This window comes from Callospermophilus lateralis, chromosome 18 (assembly GCF_048772815.1).
Source record: "Callospermophilus lateralis isolate mCalLat2 chromosome 18, mCalLat2.hap1, whole genome shotgun sequence".
NCBI classification, from domain to species: Eukaryota; Metazoa; Chordata; class Mammalia; order Rodentia; family Sciuridae; genus Callospermophilus; species Callospermophilus lateralis.
Genome location: NC_135322.1, coordinates 6,807,380 through 6,822,064, shown reverse-complemented (window position 1 = coordinate 6,822,064; position 14,685 = coordinate 6,807,380). Strand labels below are relative to the sequence as shown.

At 49.2% G+C, this 14,685-nt stretch overlaps 2 protein-coding genes across 6 annotated transcripts; one reads left to right on the top strand and one right to left on the bottom strand.

Annotated features, from left to right (window-relative positions):
- Positions 1-467: 467 nt before the first annotated feature.
- Irf3 (interferon regulatory factor 3) lies at positions 468-5,216 on the bottom strand. Of its 2 annotated transcripts, XM_076838305.1 has the most exons (8): positions 4,999-5,216; positions 4,095-4,267; positions 2,956-3,127; positions 2,801-2,871; positions 2,460-2,649; positions 1,977-2,357; positions 982-1,097; positions 468-695 (listed from the first exon to the last, which is right to left on the bottom strand). In XM_076838305.1, the coding sequence occupies exons 2-8, from the start codon at positions 4,257-4,259 to the stop codon at positions 528-530; spliced, it is 1,263 nt and encodes a 420-aa protein (XP_076694420.1). In that variant the 5' UTR covers positions 4,260-4,267; positions 4,999-5,216; the 3' UTR covers positions 468-527. The 2 variants fall into 2 exon arrangements, with proteins under 2 accessions (XP_076694420.1, XP_076694421.1); XM_076838306.1 differs by having other exon boundaries at positions 4,095-5,216.
- A 100-nt stretch (positions 5,217-5,316) lies between these two features.
- Positions 5,317-11,254, top strand: Bcl2l12 (BCL2 like 12). 4 transcript variants are annotated; one of them, XR_013089158.1, is made up of 8 exons: positions 5,317-5,413; positions 5,979-6,093; positions 6,294-6,436; positions 7,487-7,573; positions 7,659-7,750; positions 9,063-9,350; positions 10,017-10,123; positions 11,115-11,184. XR_013089158.1 is itself a non-coding variant. In XM_076838308.1 (7 exons), the coding sequence occupies exons 2-7, from the start codon at positions 5,987-5,989 to the stop codon at positions 11,163-11,165; spliced, it is 768 nt and encodes a 255-aa protein (XP_076694423.1). In that variant the 5' UTR covers positions 5,317-5,413; positions 5,979-5,986; the 3' UTR covers positions 11,166-11,254. The 4 variants fall into 4 exon arrangements, 3 of the variants coding, with proteins under 3 accessions (XP_076694423.1, XP_076694422.1, XP_076694424.1); XM_076838308.1 differs by lacking the exon at positions 10,017-10,123 and having other exon boundaries at positions 11,115-11,254; XM_076838307.1 differs by having other exon boundaries at positions 10,017-11,206.
- Positions 11,255-14,685: the final 3,431 nt, after the last annotated feature.

The window sequence follows — 14,685 nt, the reverse complement described above, 5'->3', positions numbered from 1 at the left end:
CTGGGACACACAGGTTTCAGAGACTCCAGGGGTAGGTGCTGAGCCACTTCACAGTTTTCCATTCTGACTCTCAACAAACGGGAGCCCTAGGCCCAGAAAGACATCTGCCCAAACTGTTCATAGGCATGACAGGGCCTTTGGGTGTCCTTCATAGAGTACAGGCACGGAGTTGGCCCTGGAATCTGACCCAGTCTGTTTCTCACTTTGTGACCTTTGTCTCTCCAAACTTCAGTGTCTTGGTTTGTAAAATGGGGGTGACTGTCATCTCTTTATCAGGTCCCTAGTAAGAAACAAAGAGGTAATTGAGAGTCAGCTGTCCCCTGCATGGTGCCTGGTCTCCACACATTGAGCATCTTAGTTATGATAACTGCACAGAAAAGTAAACTGAAACCCCAGCAGGAATAACAACCAGCCGAAGGTCAGGGCTGCTCTGGGACATCCAACACCAGAAACACAAGTGATGGCTGTAGCAGGAAAATGGTTTATTGGTTAAAGTGAAGAGTCAGGGTTCAGGCCTCCCCAGTGACCTAGAAATCCATGTCCTCAACCAGGTCCTGTAGGTAGGCCTTGTACTGGTCGGAGGTGAGGGAGAGTGGGTGGCTGTTGGAAATGTGTAGGTCTACGGTATTCTCCAGTGAGGAGGCGCCCCCTGATCGGGCCATGTCCAACAGGGCCCTGAGGCATGTGGGTACCACCTGTGGGATGCAGGGGAGAAAGAAGTCAGTGAAAACACCCAACCACTAGACTTCCACTAGGACTTGTCTATCAACTTCTATAGGATCTGGAAAGTTCAAAACAGGCTGTGGGGGTGAAGCCAAGCAAAGGATACCCAGAAACTCCTGGGGATGAGGAACTGGTGATGGCAGGGGCACTTAAACAGGAGTTTCTCATAGGGGATTCTGCAAGCTATAGTTCCTGAGAGTACCCTCTTCTCTTTGTAAGATCACCACTCCCAGCCCCAGGAACACAGAATCCAGGCACCTTGACCATCACAAGCCTCTTCACCCATGGTTTGTCCTGCGGCCATGACTCCCCTATGCAGAACCACAGGGTGTATCGTGGTGACCGTCTGCTTCCTTCCATGAAGGAAATCAGATCTGAAGGTTCAGAATCCTAATTAGGAAAGGGAAAAAGACCCACTATCCACCCAACCGTGCTCAACCCAAGTAATAACCCCACCACCTCCCTGACCCAAGACCCTCTGCCACCATGACAAGGGGCTGTCAGAGTGGGGACAGTCCCTGCAATGTTAAAAGGTTCTCCCTCCACTCCCATCAGGGTAGTGCTGGAAGACTGCCCCACCCTCACCCCACCCTAGTACCCCAGGATTCAGGAGGCGAACTAGTCCCAGAGCATGGGAGTCTATGTCCCCAAGGATACTGTGTGGAGTAGAAGGTAGTTGGTGTTGACTGCTCCTTAATCCCCAAATTATGCTGTCCAATATGTAGCCAGCCACCTTGACTATAATATTTAAGTTGTTTAAAATGAAATAAAATATAAGATTCCTCAGTTGCACTTGGCTCATTTAGATGCTCAAAACTCACGTGTGGCTAGTGGATACCATACTGGACAGCAAAAAACAGTTCATTTCCATCGCTGTAGAAAGTTATATTGCAGAGTGAAGTCCTAATGGCTTTCTCTTTCCTGTTTATCTGTTTTGTTGTGGTGGTGCTGGGGATTGCCTCAGTATGCTGGGCAAGCTCTCCTCACTGAGGTACACTCCCAGCCCTACCATTGGTTTGTGTGTGCACTATAATGATGATGATGATGAAAATGGCAGCTAATGTCCTGAACACCTTCTGTGTCTTGGGCCCTGTGCCTTAAACCAGCTCTGGCAATCAGTCCTTGGCCTTGACAAAGCAGACCCGTTCTTTGCCCCAGTGTGCAGAACAGCAAGGTCTGAAATCAATCCCAAACTGCCTGACCCCAGAGCCTTCAACCACCATGCCCATCTGCTTTCCATTCAGGGGACTTACCTGCCACAAAGGGCCCCAAGTCGAACACAACTCCATCATTGTCCTTGGGGACTTCACCATCATGCCCATGCCCATTGTCAGGGAACAGCTCCTCACCCACAGCCCAGTATGCATGGCAATGCCCCAGCCGCCGGGCCCAGAGTCTCTGCCCTGACCGCCAGAGTGCCAGTCCCCCTCCTAGGCAGCTTAGTACACGTTTCACATAGCCCATCACTCCTCTGTCTGTCAGGGAAACCCCAGGGTCTGGCAATGTTATTGGCTGTCCAGGTAGTGTCCTGTCCCCAGCTTCTGAGCCCACTAGCCGTAGGCCCCCTGGGCAGAAGATGGTCTTCTGGAAGACTTGGCGGCCCCGGTAGAAGGCAGTCACTTCATATTCCCACTCTGAGCAGCAGCAGCAGCGGGGGACAGAAGGGGGAGAGATGGAGAGGTGGTGAGTGCCCATGGCCCCTGCCACAGCCCCTACCACCCCCAGCTGGTACTCACGTTCTTCAGGTACCAACAGTCGCTTTAGTGGGTTTTCAGGAGGTGCCAGGTTTGGACAGGGCATGGGGTTTTCCAAGTTGGGGCTCAACAAGAGCTGAGAGCAGTGCTCAGGGACCACACCCAAACCTGGGGGGCCTATATCTGGGACTGGGGCCAAGATCATGTCATTGAGTAACTCCAAGATGTCTTCCTGGAGGAAAAAAGAAGTGGATATTTCAATTGCCTTTTCTTGAACAGGCAGGGGGTGGGCTGGAGGGGAGGAATGGAAGCCTGGGAGGGAGAAGGGTCTAGGGGGGGCAGAGCAAGAGACTAAGGGGCAAGAGGGTTGGATGCATTCTTACCTGGGTGTCTGAGGTACTGCCTCCACCACTGGTGTCTGGAGAGGTATCAACCTGGGAAAAGTCCCCAGCTCCTATGGAGAAAGGGCGTGAGTAGAAGAGGGTGCGAAAGACCCTCCAGATCCCAGCCCACCATGAAAAGCCAGGCTTTGACACACCTGTGCTCACAAACTCATAGATCTTGTGAGGGTCATGGGGGTCCTTGCTCCGATCCTCAGCTAAACGCAACACTTCCTTCCGATTCAGGGCAGACCGAAAATTCCTCTTCCAGGTCGGCAGGTCAGGTTTATCCTTCCCAGGAGTGTAGGCACCACTGGCCTCTGCCCAGGCCTAGGGCACCAGTGGAATCAGGATAGTGAGGAGGATGACTTAGACCCCCACCTTTAGGTTTCTACCCCTGCCTCCTCCAGTCCTAACACCTCCCCCCACAATAAATTCCAATTCCCTAAGGTTCCATCCCCAAATTCTCTGACCCCCAAGCTTCTCTCTCATCCCCACACATACCTCCTGATTCCAGCTTTCAACTTCAAAAACCTTGACTTTCTAAGCCAGTCTTTTAGGTCCTACTGGCTGTCTAACTTGACCTTCACTCCCCCAGGGTACCTCTGTGATAACACGGACATTTCACAATCTTTTATCGGTGTATATTAATTATACAAAAGAGTAGGTTTCATTGTGGCACATCCCCTTACCTTCTCATAACCCCCATACCACCCCCAGGGCGCTGGGGATTGAACCCAAGGCTTGGCATGCCAGGCAAGCGGTCTACCGCAGAGCTATATCCCCAGCCTTTTTTGTTTTCTGAGAGAGGGTCTCCCTAAATTGCCCAGGCTGGCCTCAACCTGCGATCTTCCCTCAACCTGCCAAATCGCTGGGATTACAAGCGTGCCACCACGGCACCCTTTCCCCTCACATTCTTAATGATTTACCACCACTAGTGTGTCAATTTGGTGGTTATAACCCCGTCTTTAGAGCTCCAAATCTCACGTCTAATATTTCAAGAATTCTATAACTGAAAGTCCCATCCCCAGTGATCTCTCAACTTGCAGGATGCACTTCCTTAAAGCTCTAATCCCACTTTCCCAGTTCTATTCCCAGAACCCGGCCTGTTCCAGTATTGCTCGCTCTTCACCATCAGACAACCGAGCCTGCTGGTCCCGCCCCTCCCTTCCAACTCCACCCACCATCATTAGCACTACCCGCCCCCGCCGCGAGTTATCCCCGCCTTCCCAGTCGCCCCCTCAGCCTTAAGGCCGGGTGCAGAGCTCTAGGTTTCCAGCGCCCCTGGTGCATGCACCTGAAAGATGCCGAAGTCTTCCTGCTGCGCGTCCTGTCGCAGGCCGTGCTTCCAGGGTATGCGGAAGCGCTTGCGACTCTCGTCCAGCCAGGCCACACCCTCCAGTTGCCCCAGGTCCAGCTGCGACACCAGCCAGGGCAAGATTCGCGGCTTTTGGGTTCCCATGGTCAGGCCTGCGTGCACAAGGCAGCTCCTGGGCGCGGGCAGCCTCCCGGACCCACCTCCCTCTCACGGGCCACGGTGCAGGCCCTTTACCAGTCTTCTTGGAGTACAAAGAGGAGGTCGCTTCCTATCCTTCCATCCTCCAGAAGGCTCCCTTTCTCACCAAGGACTCGCTCCCATTATCAGTGTAGACCCATTTTCCTTCCCAAGCGTGCAGCCGCTCTGACCCAATTCGGCCAGCATCGACCCTTCTCTTTTCTATTGTAAACCCCTTCCTCACCAATATCATCCAAAGCAGGTTCCCCAACTTTTAGGGTGCAGCTCTCCTTCGCTAGTTATTTCAATATAGATGTTACTCCTGCATTGACTCCAGTCTAGACCCCCTTCCTCAATTACCCCACAGAAAATACCCCTCTCCATTTCCAGCGCAGAGGCTCCATCCAATTCCCCCAATCTGCCTCTATCCTTCAGGGCTCACCAACCACTTTCTAGAGTGGACTCTCTTCTATTTGAAGAATCCACCCTTTTCTCCCCATGTTCCCCCAGTGTAGATGCCTCCTCTCCTCTTCCCTCGTTGCTTTTTCTAGTTTTTCCATAGCAGATTTTCAACGTCAGCCATTTAGGTCCTTCTTTGTTCCATTCTCCCCTGAGTATTCAGCCTTCCTCTCCTACTATCATTCCTTTCCCGTTCCTCACTAGCGTAGGCCACCAATTCTTTCCCTAGTTCTTCCGCGTTACGTACCGCGGAAGGATCGGAGCGTTCAGGTTGCTGCGGTGTAGTTCTTAAACTGCGCGCCCCTCTTCCTGTCAGCTAAGTTTCCAAGCGCAGGAACTTTCTTTTTTAATCGATTTCTTGAGATAAAACAACTATCATTCTTTGGGTAAGAGACCCAAAAGTCAAAGGGGCGGTCCGACTAACCAAGGCAGTACACCTCATGCCCTTTTTCGGTCTTCCGGAAAAAGGCATGCTGGGAACGCGATATGCAAATTAGGCGGAGACTCAGCGCCCCGCCCCTTCTACGTTGGGGCAGTTAACAAATCGACTCAGTGCGCAGGCGCGGGAAAGTTGAACTACTAAAAGTTTGTGTATAACGTGAGTGCCTTCGGAGGCAGAGGCGGGGGCAGGGACGGCGACGGCCGCTGGAGGCTGGAACCAGGTAAGCAGGGTTTGTCAAGGACTGGGGTGAGAAGGCAAGAGGAGCGGACAGGGATTCAGGAGCGGACGCGCCAGTCTCTCTCCTCCGACATCCAAGTGCTTGTGGGTCCCCGAGATTCCATCCTCGGGCAATTGGAACTACTACTCCCAGCAGGCTGTGCGGCGGACAAACGCGGACAGCGCGGAACGCTTGCTACTAAGCCTGCTGGGATTGGTAGTACCCGATCCTCCAATTGCTTCAGAAGCTTAGTGTATGCCTCATTCAGTATACAGGAGTCAGAGCTCTAGGCCCCCTTTTTCTTCGGGACTCCAGAATTCCAAGTCCCTAGACATTTCCTTTCTTAGATCCAAGAATCTAAGCCCCCAGCCACTTCCTTTCCCAGAGTCCCTCTGGGGCCCCAAGATCTCAACTCTCCTAGAGGACCCAGGAGTCCAGACCCCCAGCACCCTCCTCCCTTTGGAGATTCATGAGTAATGACCTCCTCTTCATTTAAGACTAGAAGTTTGGGTCTGAGCCTCCACTTCCCGGTGAACCTTGAGTCACTCTCTAGCTCTCTCTCACACAGGTGCCTCCATGGCAGGCTCAGAGGAGCTGGGGCTCCGGGAGGACACGCTGAGGGTTCTAGCTGCCTTCCTCAGGCGGGGTGAGGCTTCTGGGTCCCCCATCCCAACCCCACCCAGGTAAGAGGAGTTGCCGTCCTTACCCAGGGCCTGCATTTGATTTGAGGACCTCTGTAACTCTTGTGCCTGGTCTCAGCCTGTCTCTTCAAGTCTGGCTCTATTCCCTGTTCCTGGGGTTGCAAGGAGATGTCCTTTGTAGGAGAAAGGAGATCTACTTGCAGGAGATCTCTAGGATCACTCTCTCAGGTCCTCCTTCCTAGAAGCCCTGCCCAAGAGGAGCCAACAGACTTCCTGAGTCGCCTTCGAAGATGTCTTCCGTGTCCGTTGAGGCGAGGAGCTGCTCCCTCTGATTCCCCCCGGCCTTGCTCTCTGCCCCTCCGCCCCTGTTATGGTTCAGAGCCTGGTAAGAGATTGCCCCATATCACCTGTGAAAGAGACACAGCCAAAAGCCTTGGTTCCTAAAGTGTAGATAGCATAAGGTACTAGTTTGAGATTACTCAACTAAGGGGGAAGGGTGTGGGATTTCTAGTACCAATCCTAACCATCCTGTCCTCCCCCAACTCCCAGCTGTATTTTTGTCAATTCAGTGGTCCCTTTCTAGCTAGTTATTATCCTCCTTCCATGCATCCTTCTCTGATTCCTAGGAAAGCTCCTTTTGTAGCTACAAATATCCTTAATAGAGAGGCAGGAGACCTGGTTTTCAATTACAACTTCCTGGCTATTAGGTTGTATGATTAGGAAAAGTAATTTCTCCTCTCTGCTGTTCAGTTTTTCCAGTTGCAGAGTCAGAATGGGGTGGGGGGTCATTGGACTTGAATAGGAGTGACCAATAGATTGTTTTTCATAGGTGAGCCTGGATACACTAGTAATGACAGCTGGGAGTACTAGCATGAATAGAAATTTGCAGCTAGGAAGATGAGTGTTATAATTAATTGATGATGTCTGAACTGGGGAAGGGATAGGGTAATAATATCAAGAATGCCATATATGTCCTTTCCTTGGATGGAATAATCTTCAAAGTTCAGATCAGGTCTGACATTCTAAGTTCAGTTGGAGGACATGGTAAAGTAGTAAGTATAAGAATTTTGGCATCTATTATCAAGTTTTCTCACTGAGCCTCGTTTACCCCCATTATAAAGTAAAAATCATTAGCCTGGAACAGTGGTGCATGCCTGTATTCTTAGCAGCTTGGAAGGCTGAAGCAGAAGGATTGCAATTTCAAGGCCAGCCTCAACAACTTAGTAAGACCCTCGGCAATTTAGCAAGAACCTGTCTCAAGATAAATAAAAAAGAACTGGGGATGTAGCTCAGTGGTAAAGTGCCCCCTGAATTCAATCACCATTGCCTCCCCCAAAAGAAGGAAATCATTCCTAACTGACAAGGTAGTCAAAAGAAGAGAATCCATAAATTTCCAATGTCCTGGAGTTCCAGAGTCATTGACTTTTTACTTCAGGTCCAGCTACTCCAGACTTCTATGCCCTGGTGGCCCAGCGGCTGGAACAGCTGGTCCAAGAGCAACTGAGATCTCCCCCTAGCCCAGGTGAGGTATAGAGAAGCCCTGGAGAAGGATGATGGTAGGAGGACAGCCAGGGTTCTTCCCCGAATTGAATTCTTTTCTGTCCCAGAGTTACAGGGTCCGCCAACCACAGAGAAGGAAGTCCTGCTGCGAAAGCTGGTGACCTTGCTGGAAGAAGAGGCAGAGGTCATCAACCAGAAGGTGATAGGCCTTTTTTTTTGTGTGCCTTAATAAGGACAGGAGTTGTGGGATGATGGGACACTGGGATCAGAAGTTAGATCTGCATTTTCTTTGGATGGTCAGGTCAGGTAGAGTGGGACAGGGGAAGGGTTGAATGACAGTGGTTTTCATTGGCTGTTAGAAAGGCATTGCCTAAATGCAGGGGATGTGGCCATCAGAAACATGATTCAGGAGAGCCAGGCTTAGTGGTACATTCCTCTATTCTAGTGCTTCAGGACATTAAAACAGGAAAATCACAAATTTGAGACCAGCCTCAGCAACTTAGTAAGCTCTAAGTACCCTTGTGAAACCCTGTCTCAAAATAAAAGGGCTGGAGATGTTGGTTCAGTGATTAAACACTTCAGGGTTCAATTCCCTGTTACCCTCCCCCTCCCCCCAAAAAAGAAACAAATAAAACAAGGAAACGTCATCTAGGAGATTTGGGCCAGGTTGGGGAAGTAAGAGAAAGAGCGTGTGCACATTAATCTAAAATCTGATTTAGCTGGGCATGGTGATGGACACCTGTAATCCCAGCAACTCAGGAGGTTAAAGACAGAGGATCATAGGTTCAACGCCAGCTTTAGTAACTTAGCCAGAACCTATCTCAAAATTAAAAATTAAAGAAAAAAAAAAAAAAAAAGCCAGAGATGTGGCTCAGTGGTTAAGCACTGCTGGTTTAATCCCTGGTGGTGGAGGTGGTGGTAGTTGTGGTGAGGTGGTAGTGGTGGTGAGGTGGTGGTGCTGCTGCTACTGCTGCTACTACCTCCACCAATAATAACAATAATATCTGATTCAGTACAGTAGGAATATGGTTTAGAATGTGGGGAGAAATGGACAGCTGGAGGGGATGTGGCTTGTGATTATATCCTGGAATTTGATTGGCTTGAGAGCTTGGGCAATTTATATGGTTCTGTAACATTAATTATATGGCAGAGGGCGAGAGAGAGGTTTTTGTAGACCATAGCCTGGCCCACAGGACTCTAGAGAAGATTGCTGAGGTGTGACTAAAACGTTAGCCTTCTGGAAACCCCTAAAGTAGGACTTCACTCTGACTGGCTTTTAAGAACTAGGCAGGGTGTGGCTTAGATTCTTAGATTCTGATCTGCTTCTTGGGAGCAGTTTGGTCCAAACCATATTATCTGGCTTATGATTGGTTTATATGGTGGATGGGGCTGTGACTTAGTGTTAGCATCTAGAACTGGCCCAAATTAGGAAACCACCGCCCCAGCCCCATGTTGGCTAACTATAGAATGCACTAAGGCCTACCCTGCCTCTTCCCCTCTGCATCCCACAGCTGGCCTCGGACCCAGCCCTGCGCCGCAAGCTGGCCCGCCTGTCTGCAGGCTCTTTCGCCCGCCTAGTGGAGCTCTTCTCTAGCCGGGAGGGCAGCCCTTGCCCGAGCCGCACAAGCCCCTCGTTTTCGTGCCCTGGGCCCCCACCACCTTCCCCAGAGCCCCTGGCTCGCCTGGCTCTGGCCATGGAGCTAAGCCGGCGCGTGGCTCGACTTGGGGGCACCCTGGCTGGACTCAGCGTGGAGCACGTGCACAGCTTTGCGCCCTGGATCCAGGCCCAAGGGGGATGGGTGAGCCACCAAAGTCTTTGGGCTTAACTTTACCCAATTGTAATGTAATGGGGGAGGGTAGATTGGGTTCCTTGCGACTGCACAGCTCCTAGCTCTATCATTATTTCATACAATGTTTTTTGAGCAGCTTCTGTACACCAGGCACTGTGGTGATGAGTGCAGATGCTATGCCTGGCTTAAACCACTGATGCGGTTGTGTGATTATGTGGTTACCATCTGTCTCTCCAGTGGTGCCTGTCTGAATGCCCTTCCCTGGAGAACCCCTCCCCTGCCTGGCTTTCCTGCTCCTAATGGTGTGCTCCCATATCATCCCCAGTGAGGCCTGTCTTGGTTCTCATTTATTTATTCACTTTTTATTTATTTAATTTTATTTTTTGTGGGCTGGGAGTTGAACACAGTGCCTCATGCATGCTAGGCAAGTGCTGTACCACTGAGCCACATCCCCACCCTATGACCTGCATTTAAAATCACAGCTACCTCCCCTCATCCCTAGTCTTCTTCCCCCTTTGTGTCTTGACTTGTCCTTCCACAGCACTCAGCACCTTTAACACATGCTGGAATGGATTTGCATGTACTTTCTTCTAGATTTTTGTCTGTTGTCTTCCCCTCTCTCTCTAACATATCTGTTTCAGAAGGCCAGGACTCTAACCTTATATTTGCTCACAGATTTATCTCCAGTGCTGTCTTAGAATGGGTTTGGGGTCTGGCATGTTGGCAGTGTGATCTTGTCAGCTGTTCCCATCTGCTTGAGCACCAGTATGCCCCCTGGATCAGTAAGCATCATCTCAGTTACTTGTCTTGTGGGTCACTATGGTGATTCAGTGGGAGAAGGACTGCCAGTCTCAGTTTGCTTCCCAGAATGGCAGGAGCTAGTCGGGTGTGTTTCAGGAGCAGGGACAGGAGGCCTTTAGGGCTAGAGCAGAGTGGGCAAGTGAGAGAGGGCAAGAGATGAGAGCAGGAGGTACAGCCAGACCCTGCCTGGCCTATGGTCACTCTGAGAACTTGGATTTTGACTCATAGAGATCCAAGGACTCAGTGGAGCCAGGTATCTGGTTTCCTTGTTAATCGGCTCCCTCTGTTGGCTGTTGGGGAGACACACCATAGGGTACCTGAGAGAAATAAGAAGCCCAAGGAGATGAGAGCTGACAGGTTTTGCTAATGGACTGGATGTGGGGACTAGGCCAAAGATGCTGGCCTGAGGTGCAGCAGGACTACCTTGGAGATTTGTGAGTTCTGTGATGGGAAGGTGAGCCAGAGGGGCAGGCAGCAAGCTTAGGGACGAGTTGGGGATGATCAGAAGTCCATGTAAGAGGTCTTTCAGACCTCAGGCAGATACCAAGGGCACTGGATATAAGTGTTGAGATCAGCAATGACGTTTGCTTATTTTTAAAATTGGGTTTGTTTGTTTGTTTGTTTTTCACAGGATCAATAACAGGTAAGCTTGAGTGTGGTCATGTATTAGACCTAGTATTTCAAAGGAATGATCCCACTTAAACCCCACAGAAACCTCATGGGGTTTTGTCATTATCCTGTTTTATGGAGCCAGTAGGAAAAGTCCCTCATGCAGGGGATTGGGATCAGCACAAAGCCACAGCTCTTAATCATTAAAATCTCAGGATTCTGCCCACCACCTTCTGGGTGTATGTCCCCCTCCTCTGGGTCCTTGCCATCCCCTATCTATCATTTCACTGTGCTGATGTGCCTGCTTTAGGGAGTAGAGGCCACCTTCCTTGCTCACTGGACTCTGCCACTGTTCCTCTCCAGGAGGGCATCCTAGCTGTTTCACCTGTGGACTTGAACTTACCCTTGGACTGAGATCTTCCTCAAAAGCTGCTACAAGATTGGACCTCATGCCCCTACCCTCTTCGTTTGCTTTTTCAAGCTTTCTTCTTCCACTCAGGGCTGTGGGGGTGATGGCTGCCTTACCTGTTTATACCAAAAAGAATTTGTTTAAAAACTTTTCATATTAAAAACTTTTAAAAGTATCAAATGGCTGTTCATTCACTGAAGAAGTAAAGTTTCTTTTTTTTTTTTTCCCATGAGCCTCACTCATGCTAGGCAAGCACTCTTCCACTTAGCTACATCCTCAGCCCTACAGCCCTAAAGTTCTAAGTAGGAGAGATTTGGTTTAGAGATCTCTGTGGTTCATAAATTGAGGAAAGAGCCCATTTATTCTTTCTAGAAAGTATTTATTTAGAACATTGATAGAAACCTATTGTCAGGACAAGCAACATATTTGAGGATATTTGTAAATATGATTCCAGTGAATTACATTTTTTCTCTTATTGCACAGTTTAGCTATTCCAGCCAGGCCTACATTGACAGTCATGGAGTTTTTCCAGCTGGTTCCAGAAGAAAGTTACACAGAACATCTAGGGCACCCTCCTCTGGTCTTTCTCCTTCTACCTTTGAGTCTTGTTCCTGGTTTCTCCACTGATTTGGCCACTAGCAGCTTCTCACCTTTTTATGACCATATCCCCCTTCACAGAATGTTTGTGAGTGCATAAGAGGATCCTATACAGTTGATTCTTGATATTCACAGATCCTGTGTTTGCAAATTTACCTACTTGCTAAAATTTATTTGTAATCCCAGAGTTAACAGAATGCTTTTGTGATCCTCCAGGAGCATACTTATACAGGGCTGCAAAAAATTTAAGTTGCCTGGTGTGCACATTCCCAGCTGAGGTGCTCTTGTGTCAACTCTCAAACTGGAGACAAACATCCTTGATCAATTTATTTATTTTTATTATTAGGTGGTGCTAGCAATCAAACCATATGCCAAGCACATATTTTTCCACTGAGCTATGCCCCTAGCCCTTCTTGTCAGTTTAATTGTGTTGTTTTTCCAATTTGTCTATTTTTTGTTGCTGATTTTGCTAAAGCTTTTTTTTTAAAAAAAAAATACTTTTAACAGTGGATGGATGTGATAATGAGGTTATTTATTTTTATGTGGTGTTGAGGGTTGAACCGAGTGCCTCACATATGCTAGGCAAGCGCTCTACCACTGAGCTGCAACCCCAGCCCTGCTAAAGCTTTTTTGTTTTTGTTTTTATTTTGTCTTGAGGCAGGGTCTCACTGAGCTGCCCACTCAGCTGGCCTTGATCCTGTGATCCTCCTATTTGTGAACTTCTGAAAAAGTGGGATTACAGGCTATGCACCCACCATATTCAGTTTCATTCGCTTTTTTTTAGGGTAGAGGGATACTTGGAATTTAACCCAACCCAGCAATACTTCCATGGCTGAGCTACATCCCCAGTCCTTTTATTTTGAGACAGAGTCTCACTAAGTTTCTGAGAGTCTTGAAAATTGCTGAGGCTGTGCCCAAACTTACCATTCTCCTGCTTCAGCCTCCTGAGTCATTGGAATTGCAGGTGTGTGCCAGCAGGTCCAATTTCAGCTATGTTCTAAGTCACTTTACCTCTCTGTGCCTTATTTCCTCATCTGTGAAATGGATGGAATAATAAAACCTGCCTCAGTAGGTTGCTGAGGGTGATTACATGTGTTAGTTCAACTCTTCGAAGAATGTCCAGCACCCAGTAAGCACTCTCGGCATGAGCCATATTTATTGACCTTAGATAACAGAGCTTGTCTTGAAGGACAAGAGTTACTTTCCCAAAGAAAGGGGGCCTATATATTGGTACAGATATATGTATGTGCTGTGGTCCCACAAAACGGGGATGGTATCAGTAAGGCAGCAGTGATTGGGGGATGTTTGAAGCCAAAAGAGGAAGAAGCCGCAAACACCCAGCTAAAGGGATGAAAATTTACCTGGGGGTGCTTGGGAGTTTCGGGAAGGTCTTGAGAAAAGGAGGGGTGGTGTCAGCTCTGGGGACATGAAGTTAGGTGGGGGAGACCAGAGGCAGAGAGGCCAGGTGGAGCCTGGTGATACAAGAGGGAGATAAGCCACCAAATCAGGGGCAGGAGGGGCGGGGCTGTAGGAAGTAATAGCCCACTGATCTGACTAAATGACTGGAAGGGAAATGGGGTTGTTCTGATTTGGGGCAGGGAAGAAAAGCTGTGAGGGAAGTAACAGTGGAGGGATGTCAAAAAAGCTACTAAAGAAGCCATTTTTTTTTTTTTTTTTTTAGTTTCTCAGCAGGCACAACATCTTTGTTTGTATGTGGTGCTGAGGATCGAACCCGGGCCGCACGCATGCCAGGTGAGTGCGCTACCGCTTGAGCCACATCCCCAGCCCCTAAAAAAGTCATTTTGAGCTGAGTAGGTGGCACACACCTGTAATCCCAGTGGCTCAGGAGGCTGAGGCAGGAGAATTGCAGATTGAAAGATTAATTGTGGCAATTTACGGAAGCCCTAGGCAATTTAATGATACCCTAAGCAACTCAGCGAAGCTCTGTCTCAAAAACAAAAAATAATAAGAAGGACTGGGGTTGTGGCTCAGTGGTTATGCGCCTCTGGGTTCAATCCTTGGTACCAAACAACAGTAACAACAAAGTCATATTGGAAATCTTTAAGTGCTAGGAGTTTTCCAGGAAGGAAGCATGCCAGGGAGTATAGCCTGTGCAGAGGCCTAGCTCAACAAAAAGGGCTCATTCTGGAACTGGACAAAAGTTTGAACTCAGGACACTGGTGCATAAGGAGACGTGAGAGGCAGGGTTCACGAAGTCAGCCTTTTAAGTCGTTTTCATTCAACTAGCACTTTTTCCTGCGCATCGAAAAAAGCTTCCCGGAGAAGTGAGTGTCTGAACTGTACTCAGAGGTATAGGAGTTGACCAGACAAAGGGAGGTGGGTGTTCCCTGCAAGGGGAGGGTCTTGGCAAAGGCCAAGCGGCTAGAGAGGAGGTGATGGGCTTTAAAAACTTGGAAGGTAAGCGGTGGGCTTGAGTTTAATTGCATTAACGTCTTATTCCTGTTCCCGAAATGTTTTGGGGCACCTGACAAGGCCTCCCTCGTTTTGGCCTTTCAGTACTTCATTTTTTTCCCCCTAGGTGAATGTGCACAAGCGCCCTTGTTCTCCCCGGACTGCGAGGATCCGCCAAATGGACGATGAGTGACAGTTTCTTTGAGCCAATTGCTGGTGCCTAAAGACCTCTCTTCCCTCCTGGTGAACCAATTGCCATGTTCTTCTTGAGGCCAGCAGCTAGGGGAGGGCTGGTCAAAGACTTCGTAACGTCACCTTTTGGTAAACCAATAGCAGTGCTCAAGAGGCGGGTCGTTTTGGCGATGGACAGTTCTGTTTCCAGACGTCGGCTCAGCGCGGAGCCCGCTGGGAAGCTTTGAGGCGGTGCTGCAGGGAGAAGGGGCGGGAGTTTCTGGTTACCTTTGCCCAACCACCAGAAGGGCTTCTTGAAATAGACAGGTAGTTTTGCCCATCCCA

Coding starts and splice junctions, on each gene's coding strand:
- Bcl2l12 (XM_076838307.1), top strand. CDS start 5,987: ATGGCAGGCTCAGAGGAGCTGGGGCTCCGGGAGGACACGCTGAGGGTT. Junction 6,094..6,293: donor CCCATCCCAACCCCACCCAG/GTAAGAGGAGTT, acceptor CCTCCTTCCTAG/AAGCCCTGCCCAAGAGGAGC. Junction 9,351..10,016: donor TCCAGGCCCAAGGGGGATGG/GTGAGCCACCAA, acceptor ATTTGCTCACAG/ATTTATCTCCAGTGCTGTCT.
- Irf3 (XM_076838306.1), bottom strand. CDS start 4,259: ATGGGAACCCAAAAGCCGCGAATCTTGCCCTGGCTGGTGTCGCAGCTG. Junction 3,128..4,094: donor AAGACTTCGGCATCTTTCAG/GTGCATGCACCA, acceptor CTGGTGCCCTAG/GCCTGGGCAGAGGCCAGTGG. Junction 696..981: donor AGAGGCTTGTGATGGTCAAG/GTGCCTGGATTC, acceptor TGCATCCCACAG/GTGGTACCCACATGCCTCAG.